Here is a 15,633-nt window from a genome sequence, read left to right as displayed (position 1 = left end):
GGGGCTCCTCCTTTTCCATAGGCCCACTATCAGTCCATATGTATAAAATAGAAAGATTGTTGCATGAAAATCTAACTTTGGGGAGGAAAATAAGAAAAGAGGAAGAAGAGGAAGGGTTAAAGAGAGTGAAAGATCAGGTAAAGAGAAAAATTAAGAGAAAGAGAGAAAAAGTAAGATGAAGCAGCCTGCATCTATCTGTCAGTTAGGGGTTATTCACGCCTAACTGAGAACCATTCAAGATTTTGGAATAACTTTTAGATATAAAAATGTATTTTTAAAAAGTTAAACAATGTCTGGCAGTAACAGATCTCAGATGTATGCTGTGTGCAAAGCCAGGGTAGCAAGTTCAAAGAATCACTGCAAAGAAAATTGCAAACTTTGGGTTGTACTTGAGGGAGATAGACAAATGTGATGCAACTGCTTTTAACACATCTAATAAAAATCCATCGGTAAGGTGTTTCTCCTACCGCAGCATTGCTCCATGGTTGACATGTAGAGGACGGCAAGGGGTTCTTTTGTCACTAGTTAAGGCTTGTGATGGAATAGGGTATGGCATTCTGCCTTGTTCTCTGATTAGATTTCCTTCTAAGGAAAACATCTCTATCGATTGATTTAATTTTGCCTGATTATAAAAGTAAAACACATTTCCTTTGTCAAAATGCATATAACAAATAAAAGTATAAAGATGAAGATCACCTGTTAGTTCATGCCTGTTAACATTTTGGCATATTTTACTCCAGACATTTTTCCTTTCTCACACAGTTTTCCTTTCCGTGCTCTCCTGGTGATGGAGGAGAGGGGCTTTTGGTCTTGTACTGCCCTCTGGGTTCTTGCTGCCTTGGTTCTACCTGGGCACTGGAGTCTTGTGCTGATGGGCGCTGAGTTGCGGCTCATCTGGTTAAGTTTCCTCAGGCATTCGCTGGCCCCTGCTGCTGCCTCCATTTGCCTCTGGTTGTGAGGCAAAGCTTTGCAACTTTGCTGATTCTTGTCTTCAGTCAGAATCCATAGGAGCCAGGAATTCCTACCTGCCTCTCTTGTCACTATGGCTGTGTAGTTACCCATCAGGGGCATCGTGGACCAAAAACTATGACTGCACGCTTTTTTTAAAAAAACTTTTTATTTGGAAATAATTTCAAATACAGAAAATTTGCAAGAATAGTACTAAGAACATCCATATACCCTTTCATATGCCCCTTGCCCCGTTTACTTTATCATTTTTAAATTAATTAAATTTATTTATTTTTGGCTGCGTTGGGTCTTCGTTGCTGCATTCAGGCTTTCTCCAGTTGCAGCAAGCGGGGGCTACTCTTCGTTGCGGTGTGCGTGCTTTTCATTGCTGTGGCTTCTCTTGTTGAGGAGCACGGGCTCTAGGCATGCGGGCTTCAGTAGTTGTGGGGCACGGGCTCAGTAGTTGTGGTGCATGGGCTTAGTTGCTCCGCGGCATGTGGGATCTTCCCGGACCAGGGCTCGAACCTGTTTCCCCTGCACCGGCAGGCAGATTCTTAACCACTGCGCCATCAGGGAAGTCCCTGCTTTATCATTTGTATGTATACTCTCCCTATCTGTATACACACTGCCCTCCCCCATTTGAAAGTTGCACACAGGAAGGTGCTTTTCCCTATTTTTGTTTTGGTTTGTTTTTTAACCCACGTGTGGTTCATGTTCCACTTTTTAAGGCATCAGAAATGACGGAGGCTGTTCCCCACATTCTACGGTAGCCAGCTCTCTCCTCCACTGCTCTGCCTACCTGTCTCTAAATCCAGGGTGCTACCTAATGTGGAATGAGGGGCCCACCCCAGGAGGTTCCCATGTCTAACCCTGTGGAGACCAGTTTAGCTGTGACTCGGTTCCAAAGGTGCAAATTCCAACAGAGTGCTGAATGGGGACGGGTCTGCTCAGGTTTGACGAGCCCTAGACAAGGGAAGACTGCTGGATTTTATTTTGGGACTCTGGTTAGAAATCTCACCTGTCCTCATTTCCTATATCCAATATATTAGAACATCCAGTGGAATCTACCTCCTAAACGTCTCCCACACATGTTCCTTTCTATTCTACTACCACTGCCCTCATTCAAGTCGCTGTTACCTTTTGCCTCAGCCAGTTGCCTTCCAACTGGCTTCCCTGGGTCCATTCTTGCTCTACTACAACTCATTTTCCACACAGCAAGTATAGATATACTTTTATTGTAGCAAGTTACCCCCTGGCTTAAAAGCTGTTAGTTGCTTCTTTTCGTACTTAGAAAAAAATTCTAAATTCCTTCCCAGGGCTCTCCCAGCCCTGCGTGATCTGAACCTACCTCCTGCTCCACCCTCATCTCATGCCAAGTTCCCCTCACCTTGTCTTCTGTCTATTTCCTCACCTCGAGGCCTTTGCCTGTGCATTTTCAGAGAAATGGAAGTCTTCTGCTGGCTCTTTGCATGGCTGGCTTTTTCTTGTCCTTTAGGTTTCAGCTTAAATGTGACTTTCTCAGAGTCTGTGACCGCTATACATTGAATGGTCTTTCCTCTCCCTCTCTTCTAATTCTCTTTCACAGTCATCTAAGAATAGCACTTATTGCAAGTTGGAACTTTGAAAAATTTGTTTGAATATTTATGATCCACTAGACTGGAAGCTCCAAAGTGTTACTGTCCTGTATCGCTATTCTGACACTTGTATCTCCAGCATCTAGCATCGTACCTGGCACATAGTAAATTCTCAATAACTTGCTCAATGAATGAATAAATCCATAACAAAAAATAAATGTGTTAGCCTGCTTAAAACAATGCTTGTCACATGAAGGTATCTCCTTTCTTCTCTCTGTATATCGTCCAAGGGGGCCAAGTTGGCATATATATTTTCTTGTATATATTTATGTGCTCACACATGTATGCCATGTCTTGAGAGAAAAAAACCCGATTACTGTTCATACTCTTCTTCCTTTCTTGGTCTATTTTCTTCTTTTAATTTTCCACAGTTTTCTCTTGATAAAAATGTTCATTTTCCCATATATACTTTAAAAAATCTATAACATATTCACATTGAAATTAAATCACAGCAATTTCCTTACAATCGCCAGTATCCCTATTGTGAAGTTATTGCTCCTCTGGTTTTATTTTAGACTTCAGACATTTCATTAATTAATTAATTCATTCATTCAGTTTTTCAGTTTTTATAAAAAATCTATATGACAGGTACTGTTTTAGGAGCTGGGGATAAAGAGATGAATAAAATAAAATCTTTGCCTTCAAGTAGTTCACAGTGTGTTTGTAATGAGATTACAGATATGAACAAGTGTTGGAGGGGCTCAGGAGAAGGGAAGACAAGCTTTGCTTGAGAGTCAGGTGTGGCCTTTGGAGAGGCACTCATTGGATGAGTGGGCGTTTGTTAGAGGAGAAGGGGATGAGATGGAATTTGGGGAAACTCACACCACCTCCTGCATTGTCTCATCGGATCTGTGTGAACTTGATAGGGATCCTGCTGTCCCATTATTTCTCAGTCTGCCTCACTGTATAGGGGAGGCCAGTGTTTGACCTTCCATGCTTCCATCCAAGTGTAGGGAGGAAGACTGGTGTGAGTTTGGATAGCAGTTGCAATCTCTTAGCTTCAGAACTACTATGATGAAAAATACTGGGTGTTCCAGGGATGCAAGGTCAGAGAAGTCCAAAAACCTTTGCCAATCCACAGCCTCTCACTGTACTAGGACAACCTCATTGAGAACCATTGGTCTTCATCCAATGGCATCCATCACATTCTCACTTCCTAAAGAAATAGTATGATTTATTATGATTTGTCTACAACGAGGAGAGTCCTTGAAACTAACAAGGGCTAAGCTAGGTTGAAAACTCAGAAAAACTGTGCTCATTTAGTGGTGGAAGTCAGAGGCAGGAAGACACGAAGTACTTGGTAGTCGAGTGTAATAGTGGAGGACTTTTTTATAGGTGGGCAAATAATTTTTCTATATTTAGTAAATCTGGGAAAATTAAGTCAAATGCAGCTCTACAGTGCAAAGTAATAAGAATAGGTATTAATATATTACAGAAAAATGGAGATTTTATAGAGAGAGGCAACCTGGGGATTCGTTGAATTAGAGCAGATGAATTAGGAGGATGAGAAGGAGAAACTGAACAAGTTTGTCTTTTACATTCTAATACCAGTAATTATTACATAGTCTTTTAGAGGTAGTAGCTCTGTAATTTCTTTGTGTTTGACATCGAGGAAAGGTGCTAGCATGTTTTTGCATACTAGTGTGCCATAATATTTGTAATATCATCTAATTGAATGCAGATGTCTTATAATTTGATGTTGTTTATATTGAATTTATATCATATGGCAAAAGTTCCCAAGAGAACCTATGCCTTGATTTAGAAAGTCTGCCAATTTTGGGAAATCTGTCTTTAGTTACTGATTTCTCTTACAGTATGGCTGAAACTGAAAAGACTCTTGAAGAACCCAAGAACAGATCAGCCATATCCCTTCTGACTGCAGAGGAGGAAATAAATCAGCTAAGAAAGCAGTAAGAAAAAATAATGACAGGATTATTGCAGGCTGCTGATTAACCTTTGAATTTAGCTTTTTTTGGTGCTCCATTACAATATGAAAGAATCTGTCCATAAAGAGGAAAGGCAGCAATGTTTTTATTAATGGTTTATATATTTTTCTTACTACAAAACAATACTTATCTACTATAGAAAATCTTCAAAGTACAACATAGTAGAAAGGAACCTTAGCCCTCATAATTCCAGAGCCAGTTACTGTCACCATTTGCTATTTCTTCCAATTAGTACATTAAAAATAAAGTTAAGACAACAAAATGTAAGTATACAATTGTGGACTCCATTGTTTCATTTAACATTTTTCTCTAGTACTAAGAAAAAATAAAGCAGAGCTTAGTCTTAAATAGGTACATCATATTTCCTCATTTGGGTATTTCCTTAACATAGAATATTTACTTTGATGCCAATTTTCAGCATTAGAAATATTTTTTTGTGGCAAATCTTAGTTTAAATTTCAGATTATCCTCTAAAGATAAATTTCTAGAAGGGGAAAATAAACACTGATCCTTTAAGGGCACACTTTTTTCAATCTTAACTTTGATTTTTTTTCCCCCCAAAAAGAGCAAATGGGAGTTGCAGTTAAAAAAAAAAAAAAAAAAAAATATATATATATATATATGTATATATATATATATACATACACACCTTTCTATTGCCTTCATACATGTTCCAATTGTTCTGATTTCTTCAGGAACATCCATAAATTTTAGCTTGGAGCACTAATCTCATTTCCTAGTTGATACAGCTTCTCAAATTCTTTGATCATATTACTCAGCAATTCCTTCAGCACAATTCCTCAGCAATTCTGTTCTTTACTGTTTCCAGGGCAGCTTTTAATTCTGCTATTGCATTTTTAGTTTTTCTACATCCTTCTTTTTTTTTTTTTAATTTATTTATTATTTTTATTTTTGGCTGTGTTGGGTCTTCGTTTCTGTGCAAGGGCTTTCTCTAGTTGTGGCAAGTGGGGGCCACTCTTCATCGCGGTGCGCGGGCCTCTCACTGTCGCGGCCTCTCTTGTTGCGGAACACAGGCTCCAGATGCGCAGGCTCAGTAGTTGTGGCTCACGGGCCCAGCTGCTCCGCGACACGTGGGATCTTCCCAGACCAGGGCTCGAGCCCGTGTCCCCTGCATTGGCAGGCAGATTCTCAACCACTGTGCCACCAGGGAAGCCCTCTACATCCTTCTTAATCTTACCCCTTCCCTTTTCTTCTTACATCACTGTTATTTTCATCACAGCATGTTCTCTTCTTACGGCTTTTGCTCCCTTGTATGATGGTCATACCTCTTTGTATTAATGAGGATGCCAGTTTTATTTCTAAAGCTTTACTCTTTTCCATAGTAGTCCATTATTTTCATAGGTCCACACTTCTGCTTAGTGTTGTGGATGGTATTCAATTTCCACTGCAGTTTCCCCCCACATTCCATCTGTTCAGAGAATAGAAGAGCTAGTGAGAATAGATTATATCTTTGACCAGCTTCTGGACTAGGTTTTGGAGGTCACAGGCTTCCAGAGTTTTGTGCAGTGAAGCCGTCCAACGTAGAATAGTATGTCTCTGCTTTGCTTCTGCAAAGACTTCATAACTCTGCCCACTCTGCTTTGGCTAGAGGATTTGCATGCCTATCTTTTCTTCAGGAGCCTTTTCTCATGCAAGCTGCAGACATGAAGTGGCACCCTGACCCTGGCAATTCTGCTCTTTGTTAATTTGTGTTTGATCCTATGTATTTCCATCTGAGTTTCCCAGGGCAATAGCAGCACACTAAATAGAGCAGCCTCCTTAAGTAGGCCAATTGCTGTTTATTACCTTTCCTCCATCCCTCCCTTTCTCTCTTTTCTTTCAAACTTTTTTTTCTGTTCAGGCTTAAATCTCTTCAAGCCCAGGAGGAATCTCGCCACAGACACTCAGAGCATAGGAGCTCAGAGAAGCGGGGCTCCGAGCGTAGGAGAGAGGAGCTGTGGGGCTCGGAGCAGATGGGCGCGGACGGGTGGAGCGTAGACCAGTGGAAGGCAGAAGCGATACGCGATTATGAGAAGCAGCTCCGAACGCTGAAGGACGAGATAGCTGTTCTGTCCACTGAAAAATCTGTACTCCAAGGAAGGTCTGACAAAGTCTCACAGATCTTTTCATTTAAGCTCCTTTTGTTGAGTTAGTGATAAAAGCCTGGCTTGGAAAAGGAAAAAAGAAAAAGAAAAAAGAAAAATAAAGTGACATCCTGAGTGCGAACCCCAATAATATGGAAAACTTTGAATTGTAGAGGGATTGTTTTCTCTAACTTCACGCTTCCATAGAGAAAATACCTCGTGGACTGACAATACTTGGGCACTAATTAATTTCGGACTGACATTGAAGCTTAAGGAATGAAACTAAGGCGTGCAAAAGGAAGGTTCTTTGTCTTGATACCAGATTTGAGTGCCTATAATGCAAAAGGCGGTACCCATGTTGAAAGACTGTTCCATGATAGGGGAAGGATCCTGTTCTCTGAGTTCTACGAGTTCTCTCGCCAGGATGACCAACTGTCATTTTACTAGAGGGTATTGCCTTTTTACATCTCACTTTGTTTGATGGAATGAGTAGGTAAGGGAATGTGAAATTCCCTTCTACTGATGGACAGAACATTAAGACAGGTCATTCAGACAGTGTTAAGTGAGGACAAAGTAGAGTATTTCTCTCTTAGGAGTTTCTGCATTTTCCTTGTTCTTTCTAACACTTCCCCTCTTCCCCCCCAGCCCCACAGTGTACCCAGATTCAGGCTATCAAAGCCACCCCTAACCCTGTTCTCCATTCCCCTAAATGTCACCTTAGGCTTTCATTTTGGGGAATCACTCCATCAGTGTTGTGCGAGTGCCAGCTTGTACTAGCTCTGGGAACGGATTCTGTGCATTTCTACCTAACTCTGGGTTCAGTGACGTCACATCGATAGTTTGAAATTGGCTATGGTGAGAGTATTTGTTGCACCATGGAAACTGGCAAACACTATAAATGAGGGCTTTTTTGTCCCCTTTCCACCTTCAGAGAGTCTGCTTTGTACTACCTTTTGCCCCACAGTTCCTTCTACAAAACTTCTCTTTTTGGTGGCCCATTCCCTTTGGACTAGCTAGTCTGATCATTTACTTTGTACTTGGTAGCAATATACGTTTCACTGATACAATGCTTTTCGATTCACCAAGTTACTTCCACATGCATTAGCTCACTTGATAACCTCCCCACCATCCCAAAATAGGGCACAAATTTTGTAGGTGAAAATGGAGGACCTGCAGAGGAGAAAATGACTGCAAATGGTTCCATTGCTATGGAAGGAGAACACAGATTTTCTTTCTCATTGTTCAATCAGCGTTCATCTCATTTTATACCAGAAAGCTCAGTGATGTGTTAGTGGCCCAAGGTTGGGGTAAGAAATACTGAAAATCGGACTTTTTATTTAACTCTAGCTCTTGCTAGCTGTGTTACTCTAGGACAGCCCTCTTAGCATTTCTGAGCCTCAACTTCCTCATCTGTAAAAGGGCCAACGATCAATGCTGACCTTACCTGGCTGCTTGAAGGATAAATTGATGCGCTGAGTGAGTGACAGTGTTTTATAAATTCTAATGCACCAGGCAAGTATAGAGTATTGTTTTTTGTTTGTGGTCCTATTTGAGGCCTTATAGAGACACAGTGCCTCTCATAGGGAGCTGCTCTCCCTGCTCCCATGGCTTCTGGTTTACGGGGAGAGAAGCAGCCGAGTCTAGGAACAAGAGAGTGAAGGGAATCAGAGCGCTTCCATGCCTGATTCTTGCTCACCAACAGGTCCGCCAGGAGCCGGTCTCCGAGCCCTGACCCTCGCAGCCACGGCCGCAGCCGCAGTCACGACCGCAGCCGCAGCCGGTCCGCCAGCCCCTCCACCGCGGTCGCGAAGGTCAGGAGCCCGTCCCCGAGTCGCGCCAAACTGTCCAGCGCGGCGCGCAAGGCCGCCCTGCTGTCCCGGTTCAGCGACGCCTATTCCCAGACCCGCCTGGATGCGCAATGCCTGCTGCGGCGCTGCATCGACAAAGCCGAGACGGTGCAGCGGATCATCTACATCGCGGCAGTGGTACGTGAGCCTCGCGCGCGCCGCTGCACTTCCGCGGTCCAAGGGCGCTGCGGCCAGGCAGTGCTTGGGTCAACTGAACAGGACGGCTGAAAAAAGACTGGTAGGGCCTGAGGTCACTGAAGGAGGGTGGGTTTCCATCTGTCTCCTCCCTCCCTCCCCCCCTGCCTTCCTTCCATTACAGATATTTGCCATGAATTATTTTTCACACTCAATAACTATTCATACATGTTAATACCTATTTTGAACAGACATTTGTTGAAGCATCCATAAATGTAGGACTATCTCAGATGGGTATATACCCATCCAAGCTGATTCGCACTGGATCTTCTATTGTAATATGGGTATATGTACGCACAATGGATATATTATTGCTAAGGGCTATCATTTGATAGGTTACCTTCCCTTCTTAGAAAAATCAAAAGGCTGTGATTTTGTTCACTATTCTGTTTATTTAACTAAAGTAGTTACTAGAACTGCTAACTACTTGAGTATGGCAAGATTAAAAAATGCTCATATATAATCTTAAAATCCAAAACAAATGTGTTTATTCTGTGGGTACCATACGGAGATACTAAGAGTCTGTAATGAGAGCAGCTAAATATTAACAAACAAAACAAAATATTGGTGTGAGAGTGGAATTATCAGAATCTACCGGACTTTATCCTATATTTATTCATTTATATCAGGAGTCAGCAAACTATGACCCCTGGGCTGTATCTGGCCCTGATCTGTAATTCTAAGAGAAATACCACCCAAGAGCTAACATATAAGAATGGTTTTACATTTTAAAGGGTTGTAAAAAAAAAAAAAGTGACAGAGACAATTATGTGACCTGCAAAGCCTAAAATATTTACTATCTGGCTTTTTACAGAAAAAATAATTTATATCATTAAGAATTATTTAACTTATATATAATTTATATAATTAAGAATCATGTACTGAGTTGGTTAAAGTTCTGTAATTGTAGAGGCTATATCTTTCATGCATAACTGAGTTTTCCCCGTGCCTGCTATATTACAGGCATTTAATAAATATTTGTTGAATTAATATATGCCAGGAAACATGTCAGACGCTTGATATGTGTCTATGTATGACGTGATCACTAGATTGATAATTTTCTCTTATTTCTTGACCAGTAATATGATATTGCTGTGGAATCAGAGCATCAACTAGCATATTTCAAGTATTTATGTAACCACAGGTGATTTTATTTCCTTGAATGCCTGCATTGTCCTGCTTCTTGCAATCAGGATTACCAGAACAGTGGTCAACTGTCTTGAAATTAGTGAATATGGATAGTCTTATATGTATTTATGTACTTTCCACAATTTAGATATGTATTTTCTCCCAGGTTAAAAGTAGTTTTGACCACTGGGTTTAGTTACCAGAAGTCCAATATGATGTTGAATTTTTGTTGGGCATTCTTTCTTCATTCCTTGCTTTGGACCTCTTTACCTCCCTCCTCCCACAAGATAAATTTGCTGTACTTTTATGTGCAGGAGGCGTTCCATGTAGCTAAAGTGGCATTCAGACACTTCAAGATCCGTGTGAGGAAATCGCTGACACCGTCTTATGCAGGGTCAAATGACTTTGAGGATGCTGTTTTGGATTATATCATTTGTCATCTTGATCTATATGATTCCCAAAGCAGTGTTAATGTAAGTGTTGGGTCTTTTATTGGGACTGGTTTGCTGCTGCCGCTGTTTGTAATGAATACTAATAACTCAGAAATCCATCCAGCTTAGCATCGCATCTATGTAATGGAAGAGCTGGAATGAGCATCCAATGTATTTTGTAGAACCAGTCATTATTGGCTCTTTCTTTCTTAGACATATTATGAGGAAAATATTTTGAGCTTTCTAGTTCAATTCTTCAGACAGGCTCTTAAGATTGGAAGATAGAATACCATAGTGCTTAGGAGCAATGATTTTGGGAAAGATAGTTATGGATTTGCATCCTGGTTCTGCCACTTACTAGCTGTGTGACCTTGCACATTTACCTAACCTCTCTGTGCTTTAGTTTTCTAATCTTAAAATGGGAGCAACAGTGGTCATGACCCTATAGAGTTTGTGAGAGGATTAAATGAAAGGAAGCAGGTAATTTGCTTAGCACAAGAGTTGGCACAGAGTAAACTCTCAATAAGAGCAAGCTATTATAATTGTTATTATTATAGATTATGAACAAGTCAGAGTCCTGTATTGGCGATTATATAACTTGCCCAGAATAGAAAAATAAGGAAATAATAAATGAAAGCTACTAAGGGTTTTTGCTTTAGTTTTTTGTTTTTGGAGACTTTCTTGGCCTTTAGTATATCATTTGTCCTCTGTCATCTTTCCTCCTTCTCTGTTAATGAGTCTTCCTCCTTTCAGCACATGCACTTCTCTTCTAGTTTACCTTGTTTTAACTCACATGCTCTTTTACCCTCCCATCAGTCATAACGTCCTTAGGATTGTCAGTGTGTATTTCACAGGTTGGTAACAAGGTGATGCCATCTTTTTGTTTTTCAGGATGTGATCCGAGCCATGAATGTCAATCCCAAGATTTCATTCCCTCCTGAAGTTGACTTTTGCCTCCTTAGTAACTTCATCCATGAGATATGTTGCATCGCCTTTGCAATGCAGACTTTAGACCCACCCCTCGATATTGCATTTGGGGCCGATGGAGAAATTTTTAATGATTGCAAGTAAGAGACATAGGAGCAGAAGCTAAGGGATTCTTTATAAATAAATGATCTTGTCTGTATTCTCTGGGAACAATTTAGGGAAAAGAACTCTGGATGGGGAAATCAACAGACATTACCTGATTTTCAGGCCCAGCCATATACTTCTCTGTACTACAGGGCAGGGCCCTCTTCTGGGGTCATTTTCCTTCTCAGTCAAATGTGCTTCAGAGGTGATGTTATGATTTCCATTGAACATATTGGTCTTGGGGAGAACTAATGAGTACCTGTAGTCTGTCTGGAACTCTTTAAAAGAAAAGTGCTAGGGAGGAGATATGGGGATATATGTATATGTATAGCTGATTCACTTTGTTATAAAGCAGAAACTAACACACCATTATAAAGCAATTGTACTCCAATAAAGATGTTAAAAAAAAAAGAAAAGTGCTATAGAAATACAGACATGTATTGCTTTTTATTGTTTAAAATTTTTTTTATTGAGGTATAATTGACATATAAGATTGTATTAGTTTCACGTCTACAACATAATGATTCTACATTTGTATATATTGTGAAATGATTATCACCATCAGTCACCATATATAGTTACAAAACTTTTTTTTCTTTCAATGAGAACTTTTAAGATCTATTCTCTAAGCAACTCTCAAATTTGCAATACAGTATTATTAACTATATTGTTAACAATTATACGTCTGCATGACATTTATTTTGTAACTGGAAGTTTGTACCTTTGGACCTCCCTAACCCATTTTGCCCCCATGTCCAGCAACCACTAATCTGTTTTCTGTATCTGTGAGCTTGGTTTTTGTTTGTTTGTTTGCTTTAGATTCCACATATAAGTGAGATTGTGTGGTATTTGTCTTTCTCTGTCTGACTTATTTCATAATGCCCTCAAGGTCCATCCATGTTGTCTCAGTTGACAAGATTTCATTCTCTTTTTTTTAAATAGCAAAATAGTATCCCATTGTGTAGATACCACAACTTTTTAAACCATTAATCCATCAATGAACATTTAGATGTCCATCTTGGCTATTGTAAATAAAGCAGCAATGAACATGGGGGTGTATATATCTTTTCAAATTAGTGTTTAGTTTTCTTTGGATAAATACCTAGAAGTGGAATTGCTGGATCATATGGTAATTCTGTTTTTAATTTTTTTTTAAATAAATCTATTTATTTATTTATTTATTTTTGGCTGCGTTGGGTCTCCGTTGCTACGTGTGGGCTTTCTCTAGTTGCGGCGAGCGGGGGCTACTCTTCGTTGAGGTGTGCAGGCTTCTCATTGCGGTGGCTTCTCTTGTTGCAGAGCACAGGCTCTAGGTGCATGGGCTTCAGTAGTTGCGGCACGTGGGCTCAGTAGTTGTGGCTCGCAGGCTCAGTAATTGTGGCTCGCGGGCTCTAGAGCGCAGGCTCAGCAGTTGTGGCGCACGGGCTTAGCTGCTCCGCGGCATGTGAGATCTTCCCGGACCAGGGCTCAAACCCGTGTCCCCTGCATTGGCAGGCAGATTCTTAACCACTGTGCCATCAGAGAAGTCCCCAGCATGAGAAATCTTATAGGTTGCCTGTGGGACTTAGATGGTCTCTGTCTCTAGCATTTGACTGAATTACAATTCTTGTAATCCTGAGAAGGAACAAGACTAGTCTGGCATGACTTTTTTTTGTCAGTTTAAAAAAATTGAAGTATAATTGATTTACAGTATTGTGTTGGGGTGGCTCCATCGTGCAGTGATAGCACATTGCAGTTCTACAATGCTGTGTTAATTTCTGCTCTACAGCGAAGTGGTTCAGTTACACATATGCATATCTCTATATACATTCTTTCCAAAATATTCTTTTTCATTATGGTTTATCATAGGATATTGAATATAGTTCTCTGTGCTCTGCAGTGGGACCTTGTTGTTTATCCATCTAAATATGCTAGTTTGCATCCACTAACCCCAACCTCCCACTGCATCCCTCCCACAACCCCTCCCCCTCAGCAACCACCAGTCTGTTCTCTATGACATGACTTGTTTTTAGTGAGCCCATGTTGGGTCCTTGTTATCACTGGTTCCTATTCTAGGAGCCCACAACTATCTCTTTAACAATAGAATCAGGATCCATATTTATCTAAATGTGAGCAGAATAAAAGATGAAAATTTACACTGATGTCCCCTTCCCTCCCAGTTAGGTTACATAACTGCTTACCTTCTCTTTCTTGTTCTTTTGGGTGTTTAAAATAGGTACCGTCGAAGCTATGACTCCGATTTCACGGCTCCCTTGGTCTTCTATCACGTGTGGCCTGCTATCATGGAGAATGACTGTATCATTATGAAGGGAGAAGCTGTCACCAGGAGAGGGGCTTTTGTACGGTGGCCTTGCATAGTGACAATTCATCACAAGTGTTTGATTCACAAGTTCGAGAACATTTATAAACCCAGAGATTCTATAAAAGAAGTTCATAAAGGGTTATTTGATAAGATTTCGTACAAAGGAGAGGAAAGGGACCGGCTGGGAAAGAACAGATTCTTTTCTTTGATTCTTCCATGAGTCTTCATCATTTCCTGGCAGTCGTTTCTTTGTTTATTGCTTTATTTACAAGATAGAACTGGTCCTATTTGCCTCCTCTGTCTTAGAAATATTATGCTATTATAAGGGCAAAGCCCTTTGAGCTCAACTTTTGCAGGCCCTCTACAATTCTAAGCATTTAAAAGTGATCAATTAACTGTCAGAAAACAATTGGCCCAATTTTTACTGATAGTTCTGTATTTTGGGATATGATGGATGTGTCCTGTTTTTCTCTCCTTGGTATGATGTGTAGGGAGGGGAGGGATGGAGAAAAAGAGGGCAGAGGAGGTGGGGAGAGAGGAGCCAATCAGTTTTGGAGGGTTGCTTCCTATATACATTGGCTGTAGAATGTTTTGAACATGTTAAATAATTGGACAGCCTTCAGAATGGAGTCTTAGGTATGCAAGTGTGTAAGTGTGTGTGTTAAGGTGGGGAGAGGATGTTGGAACTGGTTGCTACGGGTGCTTGGATATTCTGTATTGTTCCCATTATGGAGTTTTACCCTGCCCTTCCTAGAAGTTAAGTGAATCCTGGAGAGGAGCTCCCAGGTCCAGAGCAAAGCCACCATCTTGGTGGTCTCAGTTCCTGTTCTCTTTGACCTGGAGAATAGGGGAAGTGCTTCATGGCAGCTTTTCACACATGAAGTGGAGAAGCGGAGTAGTGTATTTAAAAGAACTTAAGAACTTAAGCTTAAACATCCCACTGTAGCATAAAGTATCTCAATGAAAATATTCTGTGCTGTAAGAGTTGAGCCCATAGAAACTGGGTTGTGTTGACTTGGCAATCGCACGTGCTCTACAATGAATGAGCTCATAAAACATGCTTCTTGCCCTTACAACAATTACCCTCTATTAAGAAACTCTTGTTGTAGACTGTCTGCAGTGCAATTTGGAAGGGAGGGAGAGGAAATAGCCACTATTCCTATGTTCTCCATCAAATAACAATTGCCTTTTAACTTCCTTCTTCTCTCCCCTCAAGTATGTCACCAATATTTACCCAAGCTTAAACTCCTAAAACAAAGAAAATACCCTTAAAGCAAGAACTTGGGAAAGGGTTGAACGACGGGAATTGATGAGAAGACTTTGACTAGTAAAATCTCATTATAGGAAATAAAATTTTCTTTTTGTTCATTAACTTAGTTGGACAGTAGGTGGGCCACAGTAGTGATTCACTCACTCACTTATTCATTAATTCATTTTATTCAATAGTTATTTACGACCCAAGCTCTGTGTTTAGGTGCTGGGGATTCAGCAATGAACAAAGCAAACACAAATTCCTGACCAGATGGAGCTTACGTTCTCCAACACTTGCAAACCTGAATGTAATTTCTAACAGTTTACTCATCAAAACAAAGTTCCACTAGCATCATGAATTTGAATATCCCAAAGTTCATTGTAATGGGATTTTATTTGAGAAGTACCCTAGAGCTATTGTCAAATATTGGGCAGCTATAGCAAATGAGTGTACTCATACTGACGACCAGTAACGGGCAAGTGTAATCATATCAGAAAAACCTCTTGTTCGTTCTATGGGATATGAGTATTGTTTTAAGCCACCTGGGCTTTCACAAACTATTGACTATTTTTCTCTTTCTCTTTCTCTAGTGGAACTCAGTGCGATCTCTAAGTCGATGTCGAAGCAGGAGCTTAAGTCCCATCTGCCCTCGTAGCCGTATTAGTTTAAGCACAGTACGTATCTGTCTAATCATTTTTACACAAAATCATCTTATGGTTGATGTTTTTTTTGGTCCACAGTCACCTATAAAAGAGGTGATGATAAGTTTGTAGGTAGAAAGAGAACCTACTACAA

At 40.5% G+C, this 15,633-nt stretch overlaps 1 protein-coding gene across 6 annotated transcripts in view; it reads left to right on the top strand.

The window, feature by feature from the left end:
* Positions 1-15,633, top strand: part of SPATA18 (spermatogenesis associated 18) — a 41,418-nt gene that overhangs the window by 16,462 nt on the left and 9,323 nt on the right. The window contains exons 5-11 of one of the 6 annotated variants that reach the window (XR_014244103.1): positions 4,397-4,492; positions 6,390-6,629; positions 8,315-8,597; positions 10,097-10,255; positions 11,105-11,280; positions 13,500-13,673; positions 15,429-15,512. Coding sequence is in view for 5 of the 6 variants with exons in the window: in XM_082390674.1 (XP_082246800.1) it covers positions 4,397-4,492; positions 6,390-6,629; positions 8,315-8,597; positions 10,097-10,255; positions 11,105-11,280; positions 13,500-13,623; positions 15,429-15,512 (1,162 nt within the window). In the remaining variant the exon portion in view is untranslated. The remainder of the gene's footprint in view (positions 1-4,396; positions 4,493-6,389; positions 6,630-8,314; positions 8,598-10,096; positions 10,256-11,104; positions 11,281-13,499; positions 13,674-15,428; positions 15,513-15,633) is intronic. The other 5 variants (XM_082390674.1, XM_082390676.1, XM_082390675.1 and 2 more) reach the window with 5 other exon arrangements.

Source organism: Balaenoptera borealis (genome assembly GCF_965194805.1).
Source record: "Balaenoptera borealis genome assembly, chromosome: 4".
NCBI classification, from domain to species: Eukaryota; Metazoa; Chordata; class Mammalia; order Artiodactyla; family Balaenopteridae; genus Balaenoptera; species Balaenoptera borealis.
Note: the sequence above shows the minus strand (reverse complement) of the source record. Positions and strands in the feature narration are given on the sequence as shown.